Source organism: Antedon mediterranea, chromosome 1, assembly GCF_964355755.1.
Source record: "Antedon mediterranea chromosome 1, ecAntMedi1.1, whole genome shotgun sequence".
In the NCBI taxonomy this organism is placed as follows: Eukaryota; Metazoa; Echinodermata; class Crinoidea; order Comatulida; family Antedonidae; genus Antedon; species Antedon mediterranea.
The window spans coordinates 17,595,282-17,618,950 of NC_092670.1; the positions used below are offsets into that span (position 1 = coordinate 17,595,282).

Below are 23,669 nucleotides of genomic sequence, written 5' to 3' on the forward strand. Positions count from 1 at the left end.
ACCTATAAATCCAAAACCGTTTACCCCGTTTCGTTTAAACACTCCGAAAACACTTTTTAACAACTTTTAAAATAGTTTTACAAAACTTTTTCCAAGTAAAGAAAGTTTTCGCGCATGCGCTTGTAATTAACCAATCAAGCATGACAATTCTTAACAATAAAGTAGAATGAAAGAGGGAGACATCTAGCTATGTAACATAGCAATGCACAGTCTTATGTCAATCGGGTGTCGGCGGGAAAAGTACCGTCTGTTTGACGTTGAATTTACTCTATACCCAGCTGTGAAACAGGACGTGTGCCTAAAAATATAATTATTTTTTTTAGAAATTAAAGCAAAATATTACAATAATCAATTATTGTTGTATTATGATTACAGGAATTAAAGGTCCAAATAAGGCAATACCAATGCATCTTATTCTTCGAAATGACTTAGAAATGTTGCTTATTGTCAAGAGAGACTTAAGTAAACAGACAAGTAAAATAAATTCATTTAAAATAATCTTATTTAAAATTAATTAAATTCGAATGTTCTTACGGTTAATCATGAACTTTTATTTCATACTATACCGGCACTTGTATTATTTCATTATTCATTAAAACGATGACTTACGCGTAAGACCTCAATGATGCGCTCTTCTATTCGGCTCTAATTATTATAAATTAAGTTAAATGCAATTATCAATACTTTAATAGAATTAATCGAAAACTGCAGCATCATCAGAACAACAAAACACAACTGTAAAATATGAAAAAGAAAATATTATCGGGAACACAAGGCCATTATGCCGTATTGGTTGGTATAATCATGGAGTAAAGAAACTCCATGGTATAATATTAAATTATAGTTGCCCCTTAATAGACACAGTGTTTTTCTGAAATGAAAACTTACGTTTGAAATATATTTGAGATTGAGTTATATTGTGAGAATTTTAACTGAAGTCAGTTAATCTCCTTAGTTATAATTAATTCATTGTTTTGGATATTGATATTGACTGTTCACGAACACACAAACGCAACCAACACACAGTGTAGAGTAGATATTTCACAATAACGCAACCAACACACAGTGTGTAGAGTAGATATTTCACAATAATACCACTGATGATTTTTAATGTCACATATCATTGAGGAAAACAATTTAGAAAACAAATATAGACTTACTTAATCGAGAAGAATGACTAATAATATGTTGATTTTGTCGCGCGTTGAGGTTGTAAAATGGTAAGGATGGAAAAAGACCTTTAGGGTTACGTACCAGCTGATCGAGGCACGTCAAATTGAATAGCGACCGGAAACAAGGTTGGATTTAAATTTAGACACAAACCATACGACGCAATGTGATGATTATATCACTCGGAGAATTGAACGACCAATTGTCACACGTGACTCTAGTACAATTTGACACGGTATTAACACACCGTGAATACAGGTGTTTTTATTGCAATAGGTCTAGCGTATATCATCGGTAGAGTACGAATAAAATAAAAAGATATTGAAAAAGTAATTTACATTATACACAGTTTAGAGGCAAAGCGGATACATACCGCTCGGATTGAATCCCAAAGCCCGCAGTATTCAAACTTAAAACTTTGAGTTAGTTAATCTCTGAATAACACGCAACACAATAAGCAACATAATAAAATAATAAGTGATATGCCCATAATATATTGAAGAAGGCCCATTAATTTTTGTTTCATTGTTCTAATGCTATTGTAAGCCTACGTCCTTGAAAATCTTTATGAACTAAAGGAAAAATTATATATGTTTACCAATTTTCCCGTGTTCTTATGATAGATGTAACCATAAAGAAATAATACTGACTTTAAACTTTAAGTTTAAACAGAAAGTTTGCAAAGAAAAGGAAGAAAGAAAACAATTATTTACCTTGAGGGCGCTAACTTGTGTAATTGAGCATGCGTAGTAAGGTAAAAAGAAAGCCTAACAAAATGGCTTGTGATTAAAAACAAGCTTTTGGACAGTGGTCAAAATGGAGATTTTGGAATCCAAATCTATGCCTTTTAAGTTATAGTTCGGAATGCAGAAAGAAATGATCGGTGGCTGTTGTGTGTGTGGGGATGAAAGAGGGTGGACGGAGAATCCACTTGTTTATTGTGATGGTCACGGTTGCAATGTAGCCGTTCATCAAGGTTGGTCCTTTCTTCTGGGGTTTTGTTCTCGCGGGCTTGGTTTGTTTGTTTCGCATGCGTGATTTCTGTTTGTACGCCAGGAGGGCGGCCTAGGACCTCAGCCTGTGTTTTCAAAATAAAACTTCCGATTATTATGCTAGCTTAACTTATTTCCTTATTTTTGCAAACATGTTATTATATATAGTATATACATTTATAAACCCTGCAGCATAATAAGACAACATTGCATTTAATTGTTGTTTTGGGTGGAAATTTCAAATTTAAGAGACTGAATGATTAAATCAGATCTAGAAGTACAGTACGTTTTTTTGTAACTTCTACAGGCCTACTTAGTACTAGTATAGGCTAGACATATTCTCTTGTCCTGTTTTGTTTATATACAGCTGTCATGTAAATGTTTTCCTTATGATACTATTAAACTAGGCCCTCTATACATATTATTGAATGATAGGTCTACATTGATAACATAAAGTTCAATGTTTCTGTAAATATTTTCAAATACATAATTATATTTGCAGCTTGTTATGGAATTGTTTCAGTACCGACTGGACCCTGGTTTTGCCGTAAATGTGAATCTCAAGAAAGAGCAGCTAGAGTAGTAAGGATATTCTTTAGTAATTAAATAATAAAACGACAGCACATTTTCATTTGAAGTCTGAGTAGAAAACTTAGTTTCGTTTTGCATTTTTTGCTATACCATTTAATCTACAAATTTATTAGAATCATGTCAAAATATTAATCAACAAGGATTTAAAAGTAAACTGAATAACGTCAAGGAGACTGTATTAATTTGTTTTATAAAAGTACTTTATAGATAATTAAGTTTATATTATTTAATATTAAATATATTTTCTTCTAGAAATGTGACCTTTGCCCTCAAAAGGAAGGTGCGTTGAAGCGTACAGATACAGGAGGTAAGCAGAATTGAAGTATTACGGGATTGTTATTTTAAAAAATAATGTCGGTATTACTGAATGTAATGTTTACAAATGTTCTTATTGTTTGTAGGATGGGCTCACGTAGTATGTGCTCTGTACATACCAGAAGTATCATTTGGTGACGTCACTTCCATGGAACCAATCCAAGTGTCATTTGTCCCTCATGATAGATATAATAAGGTGAAAGCAGGTTCACTCTTCCCCGGTAAAAGAATGTTAGGTTTTTTTTTGTTTTTTTTTTATTCTCATTTTAGGCAAATTGCCAAGGATTACCACAAGTGAATTCATTCACTATCCTTCTCAAAGGTGGCAATCCCATTCAGAAGACAAACATATACACAAGATGCTCTACATAAACAAAGACTTATTATTAAGTCTTTGGGAGTGGAGTTGTAAATTGTCATGAGAAAAAAAACCCTGACATATGACAGGTTTGCGGTACACCATGTTTTTTAAAAAGGAAATCAAGTGTTGTTGAGAATGTTGCTAAAAACGGTTGGTAATGTTTGGACTTGACGACCTTTTACAAGCCTTTGAGAACTCTGTTGTGCACACAGGGGATTGTACCCTCATTTTGTGACTACCGCACCACTTTAATTCTTAGACTACAGCACAGGTTGTGTTTATTATTTATTTAGGTCTGTTATGTTTGTGAGCAGAAATCAATGGGGACGAAGGCAACAAGTGGGGCATGTATGACCTGTAATAAAAACGGATGTCGTTTATCCTTCCATGTCACATGGTAAGCTATGAAAAACAGTTGTGTGACAATTTCAGATTTGCTTTCAGTGCCTTTCCAGATTTGTACTGGTTTTGGTAACTGCTCAAATCAAAATTGTTTAAATACACACAAATCACACATATGCTAGTAATTTAGAGCACAATTCAATTAAGTAAACAACTAACATTTAAGTTTTGAACAGTTTTGTACTGAAATTAAACAAATCTGCCTATTGCTTGAGAAGACATCTGGCCTCAATTTAAATTGCATAGCATCAAAGGCATGTTACTGTGGAATGCCGCCGTTGTGTACGCTATACTGTGAATCTCAAGTACAAATTAAAAGGTTGCCACACTTTACTCTATGCATAACGGCAGAGAGTACACATAGCCTGCTACTATTAATCAATCTTTTTCTTTATTTAGTGCTCAATCTGACGGACTTTTATGTGAAGAAGCTGGTCAATATACAGACAATGTGAAATATACTGGTTACTGCAGTACTCACTTTCAGAAATTGGTAAGATTACTACAAAGAAAGCAGACCAAATCGGGCGGGAGGCCCACTACGCCTTTATGTTGATTTTTAGACATCACCATTGGAATTTTATACATTTTCAAGCCCAGAGCTTTGAATACTTGGGTATTCTTCCAATAATATGCTGCAGAACCTTTGACTTTTAACTAATTTTGGTCTCGTCCCATCTAAAGTAATTGCATTTTCCCATGAAGTGAATGAGAGTCAAAATATATTTTAACAATACAGGCAAACTATTCTGAGTCTCCAGAGGTGTCTCCTTAATAGCAGTAGGGTTAGAATTATTGTCGAATTTAATGTTTTTTATCTTTTACAGAAAAAAGACAAAGATATAAAAACAATACCTCCATTCAAACACCCATACAGTATATTAACACCTGAGAAAGCAGGTGAACGTGAAAAACAGAAAGTAAATGCTGGTTACGAAAAGTCACGTCAAGGGTTGAACGAAAAATTAAAGAGTGCCGAAAAGCCACGTGTCAACGTTACTGACAAGTCTAAATGCGGAGTTGAGAAATCACGGCCAGATAAACAAAAGAAACCCGAAAAACATTCAAAATCAATGGAACCAAAAAGTGATTCCGAAGAAGATGAATCTTTGCCGTCTGTCGCTAATGGTGACGTCAAAGGCAAGTTCACAACAGCTAACTTCACAGAAACTGTCATTCCAACTCCTGCTCTGCCTCCATCGGCAACATTGCTTGAGAAGACATCTGTAAGTAAGGCCAGGAAGACGCATAGCTCTGCTAGTAGTAGTCCGAAATATGGCAGCATTGATAGTCATGAGAAGCAGCGTGAGACGTGTAGTACACCTAGTAGCCCATCGTCAATCGATGTAGAGAGTGTATCAGTAAGTAGTCGAAGCTTCCACAGTAAGTCGGACAGTATGGATAAAATTTCTGAGGCTTCGTCGGGGAAGCCTAACGGAACTCCTTCGGTAACTACGGAAACGGTCATGCAAACTGATCTACCACCGTCATTAGAAAGTCCTAAAGATTCTGGAACCGGGCAAACTCCACCGGTGTCAAGCCCGACCTCGTACGAGAATTCATACAAGGAGTTTATGGCAAGATACACTAGCATTCCTAATGAAAAGTCAAGAGTACAAGGTTTGAAACTGGCTCGGAGTAAATCTGAAGACTCTGACAAAAAGAAATCAAAATCTGAAAAGAGGAAAGATAATCAAAAGGTTGGTCGGCCAAAGAAGAAGTACAAGGATCTGCCATCACCATTGAAGAAGGTTAGAAGATCAAGTAGCTCGTCTCACAGCAGTCCTACTAAGAAATCTGAGCAGTTCACGCTTCTGAATGACATGCATGGATACACAAAAGCATCTCATGGACCACCAAACTCATCAAAATATCCTGTTAAACACTTGGATATAGCTGCACTAAGAAATGGCCAAGGTATGTACTGTAACAGAGGAATCTCTCAAAGCTTTTATTCTAACTACTAATTTTTAGGACTCCATTCTAGGTTTTACCATGTCATCTTACTCTAGCCCAAACTAATGGTTGTCCTGGAAAGAAGTTCCTTATCATTTAATTAAAAACAATCCTTTAAATTCAAGATATGTAACAGAGGTCTCTCTCAAAGCTTTTACTAAATTTTAGGACTCCATTTGATCCGCTGGACTGTGGATTTAATTGTTCTAACCCAAACTATGTTCCTTTTATAATCTTTTAACTGACATGCGACTACATTTCAGAGCTTTGACAATTCCAAACTAGCAAAACACTGTAACTAAAAACAGCAGTGGCTCTTCTGACCAGTTTTGAGAAATATTTGTGGAAGCGTTTGGCTGAAGTAGCAAATTTTAAAAAGCATTTTGAATAAACAAGAATGACTATATTCTCTTTCTCGGGCATCCTTTAGTCAAAATGACTATGGTAAAGATATTGCAGAGCATTTCAGAAAATAAACAAATTAGTATGATTATATAATTATATGAAACCTTATTCCTTCTTGCAACAGAGGGTGACGCTACAATCAGGGATGTATTCAACACTGCTGGTCGTAGTGGTATCCTCGTTGGACCTCAACTTCCGCAGCCACCAACAGCTCAAAGAGCCAGACCCCAAAGGTAAGTTGAATTTTAATTAAATATTCTGATAAAGCAATGCGTAGTGTATTAATCCAAAAATATTTGTTTAGCTTACTTTTTTTTTTCTTTTTTTTTTTTTTTTTTAAATTTCATACTCATCCAACAGCGAGTAACCCGCCAATTACAGGATGGATAAACAATTTAATAATTTCGCAAGACAAACATATACACAAGATGCTCTTAAATAAAGCTTGATGCTTTATATTATATATATACTTATTGTTTTTTAACCATTTTAAAGGGCCAACTGAGACAAGTATACTTCTAGGTTGGTCCTCATTATTTGTACTACATTTGATGAAAATAAATATTTGTTTGTTGAATGCTAATCATGTTTAAATAAAATTGTACTTGCAATGTTTGACCTTGTTTGACAGTGCTGTACAAGCTACAAGTATGGAGGAGTTACTAGAGAGACAGTGGCAGCAAGGATCAGACTTCCTAATGCAACAAGCTAGTCACCTGGACAGTAAGTATGCATGCTTATCTTAAATTTATCGGAGTGAGTGTAAAGTCTGAGCTTTTGTCTATTCCTGGTTACGGTATTTTGTTATGATTATCATGTAGGGGACATTCAACAAAAATTGTTATGTGTACACTGTTTAAAATATAAATCTTCACATAATTAATAATACTGTACACATTATGAATCAAATGGTATTGATCATGATAACAATGAATGAATAAAAGTGTTTGTTCACTCCACAAAAAAAAACACCCCAAAGCACTGAAATACACACCATTGTGATTCAATATGTAAATAAATTGGACTAAAATAGTTTATCATATATTCAATTTTTTTTTGTTAGTTGCCTCGTTAATTTCATGCCTGTACCAGTTACGGCAGGAAAACCATCGGTTAGAGGAACGGATCACATCGCTGGAGCAACGAAGGGATCATCTGCTGGCTGTGAATGCACGACTAACGGTACCGTTGCACCAAGGCAACAACCTTTATCCCAATGAAGACAACTCAGTTAGGCCTCCACGAGTGAATAACATCTACAATCACACTGAACCTAATATCAATCCCGGTCATGCAGTAAGTGCTCACTTGGAGATTGCTTTCTTTTTATTCTACATACAAAAGTTGAGGGGTGTTTATAGTGTATATTTTATATTCAACATGTTATTGGTGCTTTGTGTCGAAATAAAGAAAAAATATTATGATATTGGCTACTTCTCAATATAGTGAATGAATTCATAATTTGTATAAAATGTGCTTAATTTTAGGATTTAAACAGCAGCCACAGTAGTCAAGGAAGTGCAAACCAATCGCTAAACAACAGTCGAAGCACGCCAATACAATCCAATCGTATCAGTCCAGCGCACGCCAGCACTCAATCGGCTCAAGTACATAATACCTCTCCACACATTGTGCTTGCCACGTCGCAACCAACATCTGTAATCCAGGGACGAAGCACACCAGTTCATACCAATGCTGGACAAATACATCCAGGACATTCGCAGATTACAAGCACACAGTTGGCACTGTTGTCCAGTCCAGAAGGTTCCACCGGAAGACCGTCTCATGGAAGGTATCTACTCCTTGATTTGTACATTTATAATGCACTGTTTTACAGTAACACTACCACAAAGAGCAAAGCCTAAAATATAAGTTAAGTTTGTACTAAATGATGTAAAAGTAAACATTGACATATTTTTCTAGCCCTGAAGGTAGACCGAGAGATCACACATTGATAATGCACCCAGGACGAGGAGGCTCACTACAGCATGCTCCATCAGCTATTCACCAACATATCCTGTATCAACAACAACTTGTAAGTTGAACTCTAAATGCCTAATTCCGCTTTTAATGAACGTAAATAATTTTGTATCCAACTTCCTTAGTAAACATAACGGAAAATTACTGGAAATAAAGTTTATTAATAAGTGAACCAAAAGGGCATAAGTTCATAAAGAAAACAACAACTTGTAAGTTATTAAGAGTGCTTGTCACCAAAAATCAGACATATTCGTAATTTAGTGGCAAGGGTCAAAATTTCGAATTGGCTCATATTTTGCACATTGGTAGACCTTGATGTAAGTAAACCTGATGTGTAGTTTGTTTGGTAAAATATCGCTTAGTTTTCGAGAAAATCGAAAAATAACGATTTTCGGCCAATTTTGTTAATTTTTGGTGTATAATTTACATTAAGTTTAACAGCCTCTGGAAGCCAAATTTTACAACCTAGCGTTTTAATATTTTACACTTACGTTAACTAGCATCTTGACAATAATTTAGTAAAGTTTCAAAAAAATTAATGAAATTCTAATATTTTTACTAATTAATTACTAATTAGCATATATAAAACTCTTTAAAAAGTAGGGTAAAAACAAACGCGTTTTTTTTCATGTGCGACGAATTTTTTTTTAATAAAAAAATCGTCAATCTACTGTTTAGGTACTAATATTTATGAATCAAGTAAAAACAATTTGGGGAAACTATTATCCGCTCCGCGCCAGAGCCACAAAGTTGTAAGAAATTCAAAGATTTTATCTGTCGGCAAGATCAATCAGATGTACCTATTGTTCTCTATTTACAGATTTAAGGTAAATTTTACTACGAGAAACAAACTTTAAAGGTAAACTGAAAGGTCCTGAATAATTTGGAATTACGTTTTAATATAAAAACATCTAAAAATAAATTTCTAGTCAAATTTAAACGACTGACCCATGAAATTAAGCAATTACTATCTGAGCTCAATATTATAACTCGCTTAGCTTCATCACCTGTTATATTTTCCAGTAGGTGAATTTATTCTTATTATTATTATAATATAATAATAATAATATTATTATTTTTTGCACTATACGCGCGCATGCGCAGTTTATTTTTATCAACAAAGTGTTCCCTTTGACGTGCGCGTATACGCGAAAATGTTTGATTTGCGCGAATAATTTCGCCTAGTGGAAAACAGGCTATATAACATAATGTTCTTATCTTCTCATTATAGGGAGTATTCGCACAAGCATGTTAACGCTTTTTTCCAAGCTCCGCCCACTTTGTAAACAACTTGCTGTGCGTGCGCAAGCATTACGAAAAACTTTAGTTACGTGCGTCGAGAACTTTATTTTTTAAAAATAGCGTAAATGAAAACGTTAACCAAAACATGATTAAACATGCCTGGCTAGGCTTAGTCTCTATAAACCCATGATTTGTTTTAATACGTGTGGCGTATGTTGCGTGCGCTACACATGCGTTGCGTTCTACACTTCCCGTCGAAGCGCGAAATCAAAACGAGCAAGTACGTTAACGCAAATGTTCACTGAACTCTGTTGTTATGCAAATGAGTAGAATGGTGACATCCGATAACGTTCATGTGCTCGTGCGAAATTTCCTAATAATTCGTAGCCTAAACAATAAATTGTTTGTAAACTTGTAAACCATTGTTTCATCCCTTCGCTTTATTAAAAATTTACAGAATCGTCCCACATATTAAATTGTTATTTTAAAGAATTCTTACAGACATAGTTTTACCTTATTTTTTACCTTATGAGTGAGTGAGTGGCCGAGCGGTTAAGACAGTGGAACCGTAATTAAGTAGCCATAACATCGGCAAGGGTTCGAGGCTCACTCGCTCCATGGTTCTGGTGGTAGAACGAGTCTTCTCGGATAAGGACTATAAACCGTAGGTCCAGTGTAAACATAGCTCATGCGCACTTTAAAGAACCTTTTTCGAGACGAGTAGGGGGTTACCCCGGTGTACTAGTCCACACAAACACAGCCACTGTCACACACAGCCACTGTGCAAATTGGGACTGGGCCGTTTTAGAGGTGTTTACCACCTGTTGGTCCAGATCCTTCACTAACTGAGTTAGTGAGAAGTCGAATAAATAAATAAAAAACCTTCATTGCTACCTTAATCACTCGAGCAACTGCACATGGAAACCATCTTTTCCAGCAAATCAATGTATGGCTTCTTGCGCTTTATGGTTATATCTGTGGTATCAAGTTCAAGAGAAGTACACATTTCTTGCAACATTGGCAAAGAGAAGTTGGAGAGTTTTTCTTGAGCTTTCAGTTCACAAATATTATGCTTTCAAACATTATTGGATGCTGCAAGCCTATTGTGTCCAGTACGGTTTGCGACAAAAGTTGAATTTCTCTTTCCTTTTCCTTCGACTTCGTCACCATCTTCATTACTATCGTAATCATCATCTTCGTCATCATCATCATCATGAACGGCTGCATCTGTCCTCCTTTTTTTAGCCAAGTGTGAGAAAAAACTTGCAATCTGCTGTTAAAAAATCAGTCTTGCTACTAAATAGATGTGAACCATCGCTGTACCTGGCCGATCTCATCTCTCGTGAGACATCACATGGATCAGCTTTCTGTCCCGTCTGCTCTCCAGCGTCAAAAACATCAATAAGGTAGGTTTTCTGTGGTACAGAAAATCGGGGTTTTTTTTGCAGAGGACTTTAACGCCCAGCCCTTTTGCAGTTTGGGGCCAATGTCAAACCGTGGCAAATCGTTGGTTCTTGTTGGTTCTGGATTTTTAGAAGTACCCTCTTCTAGTTGTGTTGATTAATTTCATTGCCCTGTCATAAAGTGTTTCATGTTCTAGTGCGTTCTTGTGATTTTCATAATCTAAGTGTTTCTCTAGGGAAGAGTACCTCTGATATGACCTAATGCAACCTTGTTCGCGACAAAGAACAGTTTGCTGAGGGTGCCAGGACTTTCTTCTCTTTCTATTTGTTCGTCGTCATTTATATCAGCTTGTTCTTCATGAGATGTCTTGGCTTGTATTCTTGCTTTTACTGCAATAGATGATACTTGATTTATTTTAATCAGACGTTGTATCTTGGTTATGAATTAAATTGGGTAGCTTCGAAGGCACACAGAATTTACTCAAAAGTAGATTTTGTCCTGCACCAACACCATACGCCATCCACACCTTCATGGACCTGCTTCCATACATACATACATACATATGTTGTTGATGTGACTCACGCCTGTTATTTCCATTTCCCTGCTGCACAAATAGTACCACTCACTATCGATGCCCGTAAACCTAAACATGTATCTGTGTGCAGCGATTTCTTTCTGGCATGCTTGTAAAGGTAGGACTTCAGTGCTCTGTTTGCGGTCTTTTCTATCGAATCCACAAGCTCCCCCGACAACCGATTTAAAAGAACATGAAATCTCCATTTTGTTTGAACTTAAAGCCATCAGACAATGATTATATATAAGAATTATTTTCAACACGTCCTTACATTGTAAGACATAAACTAAAATGGATAACAAATCTGTTCCGTTGTCAACGTCAATGAAGATCGTTATCTATCTATACGCAGTAAAGTGTTTTTGTCTACTGTGGTTAATGTTTTGAAACATTCTCGTTGAGTAAGTTCGACCAGGTTCGACAAACAGGAAAACGATAACAAGTTAAAACAAATTTGTTTTTCAGTTTTATCCTATAAACTATGAGAGGATGGAATAATTTATAATAATGTGGTTTGACAAAGAATAAGCGAGTGATTTTTAGTTAATTGCTTAATTTCGTATATTGGTTAGTAATTGAAATTTTACCAGAACGTATTTTTAGTTTGTGTTTAAATTGCAACTTAATTCAAAATTTATCTTTCAAGTTTGTTTCTCGTAATAAAAGTTTGGCTTAATTCGACTTAGATTGCTAAATAGAGAACAATAGGTACATCTGATTGATCTTGCCGACAGATAAAATCTTTGAATTTCTTACAACTTTGTGGCTCTGGCGCGGAGCGCAAAATAGTTTCCCCAAATTTGTTTTACTTGATTCATAAATATTAGTATCTAAACTTTAGATTGATGACTTTTTTATTTTACAAAAATTCTTCGCACATGAAAAAAAACCGTTTGTTTTTACCCTACTTTTTAAGAGTTTTATATATGCTAATTAGTAATTAATTAGTCAAAATCCTAAAATTTCATCAAATTTTTTGAAACTTTACTAAATTATTGTCAAGATGCTAGTTAACGTAAGTGTAAAATATTAAAACGCTAGGTTGCTACGTTTGGCTTCCAGAGGCTGTTAAACTTAATGTAAATTATACACCAAAAATTAACAAAATTGGCCGAAAATCGTTATTTTTCGATTTTCTCGAAAACTAAGCGATATTTTACCAAACAATCTACACATCAGGTTTACTTACATCAAGGTCTACCAATGTGCAAAATATGAGCCAATTCGAAATTTTGACCCTTGCCACCTAATGTTTGATTTTTAGTGACTGGCTCTCTTAAGAATGAATAACTAGCTTACCAGCAGCTGATATCGTTTCTTCCAGTTTTAGACGCCATACTTTAGTTGTCTTCAAGTTTTAGAGATTGGTAAATCCTACTCCCTCTGATACAACTTGAATTTTGTGTCTCAGATTATCATACTAGGTATTGAACAAAAACAATTATTTTTCTTCTTATTTTTGTACTAAATGCTTTTAATTAAATAGTCTCAGCTCTGGATGCATTTTTAGATTTTTCTCATGCTACCTTTTGTGAAAGTTATAATTAGCATTCGAAATCTCACTTATTTAATGTGACATTATTATTAACATCTAATAATGAGTTGGTTTTTTTTTGCTGGATGATTTTCGTTTGTGGAGAGCCAAACTGTCATGACCATTTTCACAACTTAATGATGCAATCTGATGCGTTGTATGCATGTATGTATTATGTAAGTGAATCTCTCTTATGTTTTAATTGTTTAGGAGCAGCAACAGCAGCAGCAACTTGCATATCAAATGGTGCATGGTGTGTCCCTCCCAGGTCAGCAACCGGCTGGATGTGTCATTCAGATGAATGGAGATGTACCTGCAGCATTTACACACCAACAACCAACATCAAAGGTAAATATTTTACTTATTAATGTTATTGCATTTAACTCTCTCAAAACAATACAGTCAAGACCTAGCCTAGCCAGAATTGTCAAGCCCTAGCCTAGCCAGAAGTGCCTAGCCTACAGTAGATCGAATTGTCAAGACCTAGCCTAGCCTAAAAACCTTGAAGTGTTGAGGCCTAGCCTAGATGAAAGTGTCAATCTCTGAAATTATCTGGCATGTCTTTCTTTCAGAATTAAATTTAAATAATTATGTTGATTCTTGTTTTGTAGAGTTGACTCAATAACACCTTGTGTCATTTTAGTTTGAAATGTAATTTTTAAAATTATTGTTGAACGTTGTTTTTTTATTTAATATCCTAGAACTCAAGAAGGAACGAGAAGAGGCACAACGGTGGAAAGGATAAGACGTAACGGAAAGGAAACCAGGGTGGTAATATTTAATCAGTTGATTGGGTTCGATAACTGAGTTATCTAATTATATATTGCTTTCAATGTTTCATATTTCTATTTTTTCACATTTTAAAAATTAAATTGTAGAAAATGTATTTGTACTGTAATTACCTGGTTAAATAAAATATTGATCAGACCTGAATTTATACAATTTACATATTTTACTACTGTAGATTTCTAAAGTTTATGTCTGTATATGGTAGTCACATGCCATGTTTAGGATGTCTATATATGGTAGTCATATGCCTATATGTCAGTCTTCCCATGTTTAGGGTTAGTATGTATGGCAATGACAAACCTGTAGTCATCAGTTATATGGTGGTGATATACCCATATATGGTAATGATATACCCATATATGTTAATGAAATGATAAACCTATTATGGCATCATGTTATAGTCATAGTTCTGGCTGATTAATTTAATTTCTAATTCATTGTGTTTCTTTTCATGACCAAAGATTTCTAATTAATTTCTTGCAAACTTGTAATTCATTTTGGTTAGCATAATATTTAATATGGCATTGGTTTTTTTAAAGTTACATGAAATAGTAAAGAGAAAAAGGGGGACTTTTTAAAATTTGCCTCAAATCATATTTTGCATTATAAACCTTCAGATATTTTCCCCATACTTTCATTTCTGCTTTTATCTGATGATTACATTGTTTAATTTTATTTAGGCACAGATTATTTGTTTACTATAAATAAAAAAGAACAATTTCATTTAAAATTTATAATTTTTTCCTTACAGTACTTAAAATAATGCAGGGAGGTTTAGGTTATCATTGGTATTGATAGTAATTTCCTGAATTTTCTATATTTAATATTATAATCCATTTAATTATTTATTATACCAATTGTTTGTGAAATTTATGGTTTGTAAATTGGGAAATACAGATATTTTTATGGCAGAAATCCTGAATCCTCTGTTGATTCTTATTTCTGTTGAGTTTATACATTTTTAGGTGGATATTTTATTTAGCAAGCATTAAATTATAATACTAATATTTCAAATTTTGATCTTCTTTCAATTAATTTGTATTTAGAGTAATTTACCAAATGTCTGTCTTTGTATTTAAATAAATTTGTTTTAAAAAAACAGTAATATAGTATAATATGTTTTAAAACGCTACTGTATACAATTGAAGAACACAAAATTTTGCTATAATTATTTTTTTATTCAATTTTACATTGATTTAGAAACAATAAGGTTTGGCAAATGTTCCATAAATAGAGCTTTCGATTTGCGATGACCTAGGAAAGAGGTTAGGTCATGTCAATTGGTGTGTCATAGGTCGTCGTCTACACAACCACCACAACTTTGTTGAAGAATAGAATGAGGAAGCATATCCCTTTTCCTCTCAAACATTATGTAACTGTTAGGTCTTCTCAAATCAAAAGCTCCATATAATAATAACTTAAGTGTAGTGTTACTGGACACCAATATAAGGTTTTCCTCATCATTAGAATTGTAGATTATTGTAGTACGTGCTTAAAATCTAAATCTGACACTATAAAGTTGTTAATATGAAGTTCTTTATTAAATAATGTAAAACAGTGATTATAATTTATACTTTTGTATATAAAAGTTTTCTAAAATTATTCCATAGAATAGAGTTTCGTTTGTATATTGGCTACTATATTTTGCCATGTAACATGTACAGTTAGATATATTTACAATTGTATCCTAAAGCCTGGTTCCCAAATACAACGCAAGAATGTAACCCAAGTTATTCAACCAATCACAAGCGACATGTTGAATGATCTCTTTGGATTGGTCAAATTACTTGTGATGCGTGTATGGTGTCCTAGTGGGAATCGAGCATAAGTAAAGCATAGACTACCCAAGAAACTTGATTTAAACTTTTCTTTGCTAACTGTGAGTTTGCTCATGTCTGCAAACTGAAGTTTGGTAGTGACTAGGCTTAAGTAAGTAAACGCTGCATCTAAATGCCATTGTTGGTATAAAACAAAATTGGAACTTACACATTGTATGACATTTTCCTACTTCAGCTTTATTATTCAGGTACATTAGAACCTCCCCCCCCCCCCCTCTTTTGATAGCCCCTTCAGGGGATACGTTCCTCTGAAAGGAATGAGAGGAAATGTTATAACACTACAGCCAACCCCTAAGCATTTCCACTTTGAGTCAGTTCTCAAAGTAACCTAAGAAAATACTCTGAGCCGATAAAGCCTATTTCATAAGATAACTGGTTTGATAAATAAAGTTTCAAGTCTCAGTTTTTCACTTGACTTTAAAAAGATTGTAAAGTTAATTTGAAGAATGTTTTCCTGATGAATGATTTTATATGTTATATATAAATCAATTTGTATACTGAAAATTTCTCACAAAATGTATTTGCATAAAGGTTTTTAAATTTCTATCAGGTCATGACCTTTTGTAATGAACTTTGACCTATTTTAGTCTGTATGTTTGTGTTTTTTCATATACACCACTGTTCTGCTTGAAATAGCATTGCCACCAATGTTCTAGTATTAATGTTAAGAAAATTCTTGGAATTCAAGTTAAGTACACATTGCTTCCAATTAGGTAGTATTTTTACAAGTTAGGGATCATTTCAAAATAATTTTACTGCAGTAACTACATTTTTTAAACTGCAATAACTTTCACTGTAGAAGATTTTAAGACAGCCACTGCAATAACCATTGTATGATACTCAAAAGAAGATTGATAATCACAAAAACAGAATGTAGTTTCTGCAGTAGCTGCAGTAGAATAATATTGACATGGTCCCTTAATAAGTGAATCACTTATTCTTTTATCAGCCAAATAAAAAATGTTAAGTGCTGACAGAAACTAGTATTTTGAACACACCTGTAAAAATCTAATGATTTTGATTGAAACTACTCAAGTAATAAATTGTATTAGTTTCCTTTTCCATGATTTTAATGTGTAGAGAAATACCAGCAGTTTAGCACATTGATTTTATTTTTATACATGAAATTGGTCAACAAAATGCATGTTTTCTGAAATTAATAGTTGTCCCTCTATAGTTAGAATAATGATGTTATTAATCTTTGATACAATTTGTAATAAAACAGCATAAATATTAATAATGATTTTTCATATTGTGTCTTAATTTGTTTTGTATATTTATCATTATAAAGAAAGGCGTAAGTAATGGTGAAGAGGGGTTCCAAATTAACATCAATCAAAACATCTATTGTAGCTTTGTACGAAATAAAGTATTAACGGAAAATCGTTTCTAAGCTAGCCTACCAACCGGAGAAGAAACAGTAAGACCGTTCCCGACCCGAATAGGCCTAGGGGTTAAGTACGTGTGAGAAAACAGTGCTAGGTAGCTGACGAAACCAATTGGGCCTAGCCTATCTATGCCTAGCTTTTAACTAAAATATCCTATTATTTTAAAATTATTCCTACATATTTTGGTACTTATATATTTTAATACTTAAATTGTGTGTACTACTACTACAGACCTAAAAACAGTAATCATTTACTCACCTGTTTTGGCTTTCAGCGCGGGATGCTCACTTTGTCAACGTATCGCGGAGACCTGTACCTAAGTCTGATTTCTCTCAACAAACACGTTGTCTGATTGGTTGAAAGTGTTTTGGTTCCACTAACTACCTCGAGATGTAATAAACAGGTTATCAGACATAAATTCAATTTCGGAATATATTATATTATATACATATTCACCATTCACACATGGAAACACTTACCCTTAAAATGAATAAATCTCCTATCTAATGCTTGGTTCCCACTAGCGACGCAACACAAGGACGTAACGCAACGCAAGTGAATTGACCAATCACAAGCGATGGCTTATTCGCTTGTGATTGCTTAAGCTTGGTTCCCACTAGAACGTAACGCAAGGACGTAAACGCAACGCAAGCGTGTTAACCAATGATAAGCGAAGTTATAGACAGTTAGCAATCACAAGCGAATAAGCCATCGCTTTTGATTGGTCAATTCACTTGCGTTGCGTTACGTCCTTGCGTTGCGTCGCTAGTGGGAACCACGCTTAACTGTCTATAACTTCGCTTGTCATTGGTTAAAACGCTTGCGTTGCGTTTACGTCCTTGCGTTACGTTCTAGTGGGAACCAAGCTTTAGTGAATACAATTTAAGTGAAATACTTAAATATTTATTGAGTTAAGTGAAATTTCTCACTTAAGTGTGATTGGTGAATACGGCCACTGGTAGAAAATAGCAATTGGGAATTAACAAAAAGTTTTAAAAGTGTGAGAATAAGACGCCCTCCCATTATCGCATGATGCTATTCCACCTGATTATGTCAAATGTGCAACATTTGCCTAATTTCGTTTATAATTATTGCTCATCCAGACCTATGATGGACGCATCAACCCAAAAAAGTGCATCAAAAACGATTTATCGCAAAATGCACTACAAAAAAATAAGATAAGAGATATTTCGGCTAGTTCGGAATTGCAGTGTACATAGACAAAATATTATACAGAAAAGAAAAATGAATTCACTAAAAAGAAAATCCTTGATTAAACTTAGAATGCACTAAAAGTCTATCGGAGACATATGCCGAAACCCAGGATTGAAGCAGGGACCTTCAGATCTTCAGTCTGACGCTCTCCAAACTGAGCTATTTCGGCTACTTGATTAATGCAGTGTACATGAAAACAATTTCACCCTGAAACAAAATGAATTCACTAAAACGATAATTGATTAGATAACTAAAATGCACTAAAAAAGTATCGGACAAAATATTCCGAAACCTGGGATTGAACCAGGGACCTTTAGATCTTCAGTCTGACGCTCTCCCAACTGAGCTATTTTGGCTATTGGAGAAATGCATTGTACATGAAAACAATTTTACACTGAAATAAAAATGAATTCACTAAAACAATAATTGATGATTGGATAACTAAAATGCACTAAAAATGTATTGGATACATATGCCGAAACTCGGGATTCAACCAGGGACCTTCAGATCTTCAGTCTGACGCTCTCCCAACTGAGCTATTTCGGCAGTTCATAAATGCTGTGTACATACACAACATTATACAGAAAAGAAAATGAATTCACTACAAAAATAATCGTTGATTTAACCTAAAATGTATAGGAGACATATGCCGAAACCCGGGATTGAACCAGGGACCTTCAGATTGAATTGAAATATATATTTATACTGGGTAACCTCTTCAGTCAAAGACTGGTCTCCCAGAGGGCCCAGTTGGTGATCAGTGGCTGTGATGTACTAATACACCGGGGTAACCCCCTACTCGTCTCGAAAGATGTACTAGGTTCTTTAAAGTGCACACGAGCTAGATGTGTACACTGGACCTACGGTTTATAGTCCTTATCCGAGAAGACTCGTTCTACCACCAGAACCATGGAGTGAGTGAGCCTCGAACCCATGCCGATGTTATGGCTACGTAATTACGGTTCCACTGTCTTAACCGCTCGGCCACTCACTCACTCAGATCTTCAGTCTGACGCTCTCCCAACTGAGCTTTCACTTTCTTGATAAATGCTGTTTACATAAACGAAACATTATATAGAAAAGGAAATTAATTCACTACAAAAAGAATCGTTGATTTAACCAAAAATGCACTACAATATTATCGGAGTACATATGTCGAAACCCAGGATTGAACCAGGGACCTTCAGATCTTCAGTCTGACGCTCTCCCAACTGAGCTATTTCGGCAGTTGACAAATGCTGTGTACATACACACAACATTATAAAGAAAAGAAAATAAATTCACTACAAAAATAATCGTTGATTTAACCAATAATGCACTAAAAAATTACCGGAGTACATATGCCGAAACCCGGGATTGAACCAGGGACCTTCAGATCTTCAGTCTGCCCTCTCCCAAGTGAGCTATTTCGGTTTGTTAGTAATTGCATTGTACATACACACAACATTAAAAAGAAAAAAAATGAATTCACTAAAAAAGAAAATCGTTCATTTAACTTAAAAATGTTAAGGAGACATATGCCGAAACCAGGGATTGAACCAGGGACCTTCAGATCTTCAGTCTGACGTTCTCCCAACTGAGCTATTTCGGCAGTTGATAAATGCTGTGTACATACACACAACATTATACAGAAAAGAAAATGAGTTCACTACAAAAATAATCGTTGATTTAACCTAAAATGCACTAAAAAATTGTCGGAAGTCATATGCCGAAACCCGGGATTGAACCAGGGACCTTCAGATCTTCAGTCTGACGCTCTCCCAACTGAGCTATTTCGGCTAGTTGATAAATGCTGTGTACATACACACAACATTATACAGAAAAGAAAATGGATTCACTACAAAAATAATCGTTGATTTAACTTTAAAATGTATAGGAGACATATGCCGAAACCCGGGATTGAACCAGGGACTTTCAGATCTTCAGTCTGACGCTCTCCCAACTGAGCTTTCGCTTTCTTGATAAATGCTGTGTACATAAACACAACATTATATAGAAAAGGAAATTAATTCACTACAAAAATAATCGTTGATTTAACCAAAAATGCACTAAAAAATTACCGGAGTACATATGCCGAAACCCTGGATTGAACCAGGGACCTTCAGATCTTCAGTCTGACGCTCTCCCAACTGAGCTATTTCGGCTTGTTAGTAATTGCATTGTACATACACACAACATTAAGCAGAAAAGAAAATGAATTCACTAAAAAAGAAAATCGTTGATTTAACTTAAAAATGTAAAGGAGACATATGCCGAAACCCGGGATTGAACCAGGGACCTTCAGATCTTCAGTCTGACGCTCTCCCAACTGAGCTATTTAGGCAGTTGATAAATGCTGTGTACATACACAAAACATTATACAGAAAAGAAAATGAATTCACTACAAAAATAATCGTTGATTTAACCTAAAATGCACTAAAAAATTGTAGGAGGACATATGCCGAACCCGGGATTGAACCAGGGACCTTCAGATCTTCAGTCTGACGCTCTCCCAACTGAGCTATTTCGGCAGTTGATAAATGCTGTGTACATACACAACATTATGCAGAAAAGAAAATGAATTCACTACAAAAATAATCGTTGATTTAACCTAAAATGCACTAAAAAATTGTCGGAGGACATATGCCGAAACCCGGGATTGAACCAGGGACCTTCAGATCTTCAGTCTGACGCTCTCCCAACTGAGCTATTTCGGCAGTTGATAAATGATGTGTACATACACACAACATTAGACAGAAAAGAAAATGGATTTACTACAAAAATAATCGTTGATTTAACTTTAAAATGTATATGAGACATATGCCGAAACCCGGGATTGAACCAGGGACCTTCAGATCTTCAGTCTGACGCTCTCCCAACTGAGCTTTCGCTTTCTTGATAAATGCTGTGTACATAAACACAACATTATATAGAAAAGGAAATTAATTCACTACAAAAATAATCGTTGATTTAACCAAAAATGCACTAAAAAATTTTCGGAGTACATATGCCGAAACCCGGGATGGAACCAGGGACCTTCAGATCTTCAGTCTGCCCTCTCCCAACTGAGCTATTTCGGCTTCTAAGTAATTGCAATGTACATACACACAACATTATACAGAAAAGAAAATGAATTCACTACAAAAATAATCGTTGATTTAACCAAAAATGCACTAAAAAATTATCGGAGTACATATGCCGAAACCCGGGATTGAACCAGGGACCTTCAGATCTTCAGTCTGCCCTCTCCCAACTGAGCTATTTCGGCTTCTAAGTAATTGCAATGTACATACACACAACATTATGCAGAAAAGAAAATGAATTCGCTAAAAAAGAAAATCGTTGATTATACTTAAAAATGTAACGGAGAAAATATGCCGAAACCCGGGACTGAACCAGGGACCTTCAGATCTTCAGTCTGACGCTCTCCCAACTGAGCTATTTCGGCTAGTTGATAAACGCTGTGTACAGAAACACAATATTAGATAGAAAAGAAAATGAATTCATTAAAAAAATTAATCATTGATTTAACTTAAAATGCCCTAATAAATATTTTAGACATTATGCAGAAACCCGGGATTGAACGAGAGACCTCCAGTCTAACGGTCTCCCAAATGAGCTATTTCGGCTAGGGAATCAATGCTGTGTACAGAAACACAATAATTTACATAAAAGAAAATAAAATCACTAAAAAATAATCGTTGATTTAACTTAAAATGCACCATAATAAGTATCGGAGACATGATTGGACCAGGGACCTTCAAATCTTCAGTCTGACGCTCTCCCAACTGAGCTTTCGGTTTCTTGATAAATGCTGTGTACATAAACACATTATATAGAAAAGGAAATTAATTCACTACAAAAATAATCGTTGATTTAACCAAAAATGCACTAAAAAATTATCGGATTACATATGTCGAAACCCAGGATTGAACCAGGGACCTTCAGATCTTCTGTCTGACGCTCTCCCAACTGAGCTATTTCGGCAGTTGATAAATGCTGTGTACATACACACAACATTATACAGAAAAGAAAATAAATTCACTAGAAAAATAATCGTTGATTTAACCAAAAATGCACTAAAAAATTACCGGAGTACATATGCCGAAACCCGGGATTGAACCAGGGACCTTCAGATCTTTAGTCTGACGCTCTCCAACTAAGCTATTTCGGATTGTTAGTAATTGCATTGTACATACACACAAAATTATACAGAAAAGAAAATAAATTCACTACAAAAATAATCGTTGATTTAACCAAAAATGCACTAAAAAAATTACCGGAGTACATATGCCGAAACCCTGGATTGAACCAGGGACCTTCAGATCTTCAGTCTGACGCTCTCCCAACTGAGCTATTTCGGCTTGTTAGTAATTGCATTGTACATACACACAACATTAAGCAGAAAAGAAAATGAATTCACTAAAAAAGAAAATCGTTGATTTAACTTAAAAATGTAAAGGAGACATATGCCGAAACCCGGGATTGAACCAGGGACCTTCAGATCTTCAGTCTGACGCTCTCCCTACTGAGCTATTTAGGCAGTTGATAAATGCTGTGTACATACACAAAACATTATACAGAAAAGAAAATGAATTCACTACAAAAATAATCGTTGATTTAACCTAAAATGCACTAAAAAATTGTCGGAGGACATATGCCGAACCCGGGATTGAACCAGGGACCTTCAGATCTTCAGTCTGACGCTCTCCCAACTGAGCTATTTCGGCAGTTGATAAATGCTGTGTACATACACAACATTATGCAGAAAAGAAAATGAATTCACTACAAAAATAATCGTTGATTTAACCTAAAATGCACTAAAAAATTGGCGGAGGACATATGCTGAAACACGGGATTGAACCAGGGACCTTCAGATCTTTAGTCTGACGCTCTCCAACTAAGCTATTTCGGCTTGTTAGTAATTGCATTGTACATACACACAACATTATACAGAAAAGAAAATAAATTCACTACAAAAATAATCGTTGATTTAACCAAAAATGCACTAAAAAATTACCGGAGTACATATGCCGAAACCCGGGATTGAACCAGGGACCTTCAGATCTTCAGTCTGACGTTCTCCCAACTGAGCTATTTCGGCTTGTTAGTAATTGCATTGTACATACACACAACATTAAACAGAAAAGAAAATGAATTCACTAAAAAAGAAAATCGTTGATTTAACTTAAAAATGTAAAGGAGACATATGCCGAAACCCGGAATTGAACTAGGGACCTTCAGATCTTCAGTCTGACGCTCTCCCAACTGAGCTATTTAGGCAGTTGATAAATGCTATGTACATACACAAAACATTATACAGAAAAGAAAATGAATTCACTACAAAAATAATCGTTGATTTAACCTAAAATGCACTAAAAAATTGTCGGAAGACATATGCCGAACCCGGGATTGAACCAGGGACCTTCAGATCTTCAGTCTGACGCTCTCCCAACTGAGCTATTTCGGCAGTTGATAAATGCTGTGTACATACACAACATTATGCAGAAAAGAAAATGAATTCACTACAAAAA

At 35.0% G+C, this 23,669-nt stretch overlaps 1 protein-coding gene and 23 non-coding genes across 24 annotated transcripts; 1 reads left to right on the forward strand and 23 right to left on the reverse strand.

The window, feature by feature from the left end:
* The first annotated feature begins 1,919 nt into the window (after positions 1-1,919).
* On the forward strand, positions 1,920-16,775 carry LOC140059599 (uncharacterized). The gene is made up of 14 exons (XM_072105575.1): positions 1,920-2,146; positions 2,665-2,744; positions 3,006-3,060; positions 3,155-3,264; positions 3,723-3,826; positions 4,231-4,324; positions 4,659-5,748; positions 6,317-6,425; positions 6,824-6,915; positions 7,256-7,488; positions 7,680-7,984; positions 8,116-8,227; positions 13,137-13,274; positions 13,628-16,775. Exons 1-14 carry the CDS (start codon positions 2,035-2,037, stop codon positions 13,676-13,678), a joined length of 2,685 nt encoding a protein of 894 aa, XP_071961676.1. The 5' UTR covers positions 1,920-2,034; the 3' UTR covers positions 13,679-16,775.
* Positions 16,776-18,252: 1,477 nt separating this feature from the next.
* Positions 18,253-18,325, reverse strand: Trnaf-gaa (transfer RNA phenylalanine (anticodon GAA)). Its single transcript has one exon. It is a non-coding gene; the product is annotated as a tRNA-Phe (tRNA).
* Positions 18,326-18,439: 114 nt separating this feature from the next.
* Trnaf-gaa (transfer RNA phenylalanine (anticodon GAA)) lies at positions 18,440-18,512 on the reverse strand. The gene has a single exon. It is a non-coding gene; the product is annotated as a tRNA-Phe (tRNA).
* Positions 18,513-18,629: 117 nt separating this feature from the next.
* Trnaf-gaa (transfer RNA phenylalanine (anticodon GAA)) lies at positions 18,630-18,702 on the reverse strand. Its single transcript has one exon. It is a non-coding gene; the product is annotated as a tRNA-Phe (tRNA).
* A 607-nt stretch (positions 18,703-19,309) lies between these two features.
* Trnaf-gaa (transfer RNA phenylalanine (anticodon GAA)) lies at positions 19,310-19,382 on the reverse strand. Its single transcript has one exon. It is a non-coding gene; the product is annotated as a tRNA-Phe (tRNA).
* Positions 19,383-19,674: 292 nt separating this feature from the next.
* On the reverse strand, positions 19,675-19,747 carry Trnaf-gaa (transfer RNA phenylalanine (anticodon GAA)). The gene has a single exon. It is a non-coding gene; the product is annotated as a tRNA-Phe (tRNA).
* Positions 19,748-19,862: 115 nt separating this feature from the next.
* On the reverse strand, positions 19,863-19,935 carry Trnaf-gaa (transfer RNA phenylalanine (anticodon GAA)). The gene has a single exon. It is a non-coding gene; the product is annotated as a tRNA-Phe (tRNA).
* Positions 19,936-20,040: 105 nt separating this feature from the next.
* Positions 20,041-20,110, reverse strand: Trnaf-gaa (transfer RNA phenylalanine (anticodon GAA)). Its single transcript has one exon. It is a non-coding gene; the product is annotated as a tRNA-Phe (tRNA).
* Positions 20,111-20,227: 117 nt separating this feature from the next.
* On the reverse strand, positions 20,228-20,300 carry Trnaf-gaa (transfer RNA phenylalanine (anticodon GAA)). The gene has a single exon. It is a non-coding gene; the product is annotated as a tRNA-Phe (tRNA).
* Positions 20,301-20,406: 106 nt separating this feature from the next.
* Trnaf-gaa (transfer RNA phenylalanine (anticodon GAA)) lies at positions 20,407-20,479 on the reverse strand. Its single transcript has one exon. It is a non-coding gene; the product is annotated as a tRNA-Phe (tRNA).
* A 114-nt stretch (positions 20,480-20,593) lies between these two features.
* Positions 20,594-20,667, reverse strand: Trnaf-gaa (transfer RNA phenylalanine (anticodon GAA)). The gene has a single exon. It is a non-coding gene; the product is annotated as a tRNA-Phe (tRNA).
* A 112-nt stretch (positions 20,668-20,779) lies between these two features.
* On the reverse strand, positions 20,780-20,852 carry Trnaf-gaa (transfer RNA phenylalanine (anticodon GAA)). Its single transcript has one exon. It is a non-coding gene; the product is annotated as a tRNA-Phe (tRNA).
* A 104-nt stretch (positions 20,853-20,956) lies between these two features.
* Positions 20,957-21,026, reverse strand: Trnaf-gaa (transfer RNA phenylalanine (anticodon GAA)). The gene has a single exon. It is a non-coding gene; the product is annotated as a tRNA-Phe (tRNA).
* A 305-nt stretch (positions 21,027-21,331) lies between these two features.
* Positions 21,332-21,403, reverse strand: Trnaf-gaa (transfer RNA phenylalanine (anticodon GAA)). The gene has a single exon. It is a non-coding gene; the product is annotated as a tRNA-Phe (tRNA).
* Positions 21,404-21,510: 107 nt separating this feature from the next.
* On the reverse strand, positions 21,511-21,583 carry Trnaf-gaa (transfer RNA phenylalanine (anticodon GAA)). Its single transcript has one exon. It is a non-coding gene; the product is annotated as a tRNA-Phe (tRNA).
* Positions 21,584-22,049: 466 nt separating this feature from the next.
* Positions 22,050-22,122, reverse strand: Trnaf-gaa (transfer RNA phenylalanine (anticodon GAA)). Its single transcript has one exon. It is a non-coding gene; the product is annotated as a tRNA-Phe (tRNA).
* A 115-nt stretch (positions 22,123-22,237) lies between these two features.
* Trnaf-aaa (transfer RNA phenylalanine (anticodon AAA)) lies at positions 22,238-22,309 on the reverse strand. The gene has a single exon. It is a non-coding gene; the product is annotated as a tRNA-Phe (tRNA).
* Positions 22,310-22,426: 117 nt separating this feature from the next.
* On the reverse strand, positions 22,427-22,499 carry Trnaf-gaa (transfer RNA phenylalanine (anticodon GAA)). The gene has a single exon. It is a non-coding gene; the product is annotated as a tRNA-Phe (tRNA).
* A 106-nt stretch (positions 22,500-22,605) lies between these two features.
* On the reverse strand, positions 22,606-22,678 carry Trnaf-gaa (transfer RNA phenylalanine (anticodon GAA)). The gene has a single exon. It is a non-coding gene; the product is annotated as a tRNA-Phe (tRNA).
* Positions 22,679-22,792: 114 nt separating this feature from the next.
* Trnaf-gaa (transfer RNA phenylalanine (anticodon GAA)) lies at positions 22,793-22,866 on the reverse strand. The gene has a single exon. It is a non-coding gene; the product is annotated as a tRNA-Phe (tRNA).
* A 112-nt stretch (positions 22,867-22,978) lies between these two features.
* On the reverse strand, positions 22,979-23,050 carry Trnaf-aaa (transfer RNA phenylalanine (anticodon AAA)). The gene has a single exon. It is a non-coding gene; the product is annotated as a tRNA-Phe (tRNA).
* Positions 23,051-23,166: 116 nt separating this feature from the next.
* On the reverse strand, positions 23,167-23,239 carry Trnaf-gaa (transfer RNA phenylalanine (anticodon GAA)). Its single transcript has one exon. It is a non-coding gene; the product is annotated as a tRNA-Phe (tRNA).
* Positions 23,240-23,345: 106 nt separating this feature from the next.
* On the reverse strand, positions 23,346-23,418 carry Trnaf-gaa (transfer RNA phenylalanine (anticodon GAA)). The gene has a single exon. It is a non-coding gene; the product is annotated as a tRNA-Phe (tRNA).
* Positions 23,419-23,532: 114 nt separating this feature from the next.
* Positions 23,533-23,606, reverse strand: Trnaf-gaa (transfer RNA phenylalanine (anticodon GAA)). Its single transcript has one exon. It is a non-coding gene; the product is annotated as a tRNA-Phe (tRNA).
* Between the last annotated feature and the right edge of the window lie 63 nt (positions 23,607-23,669).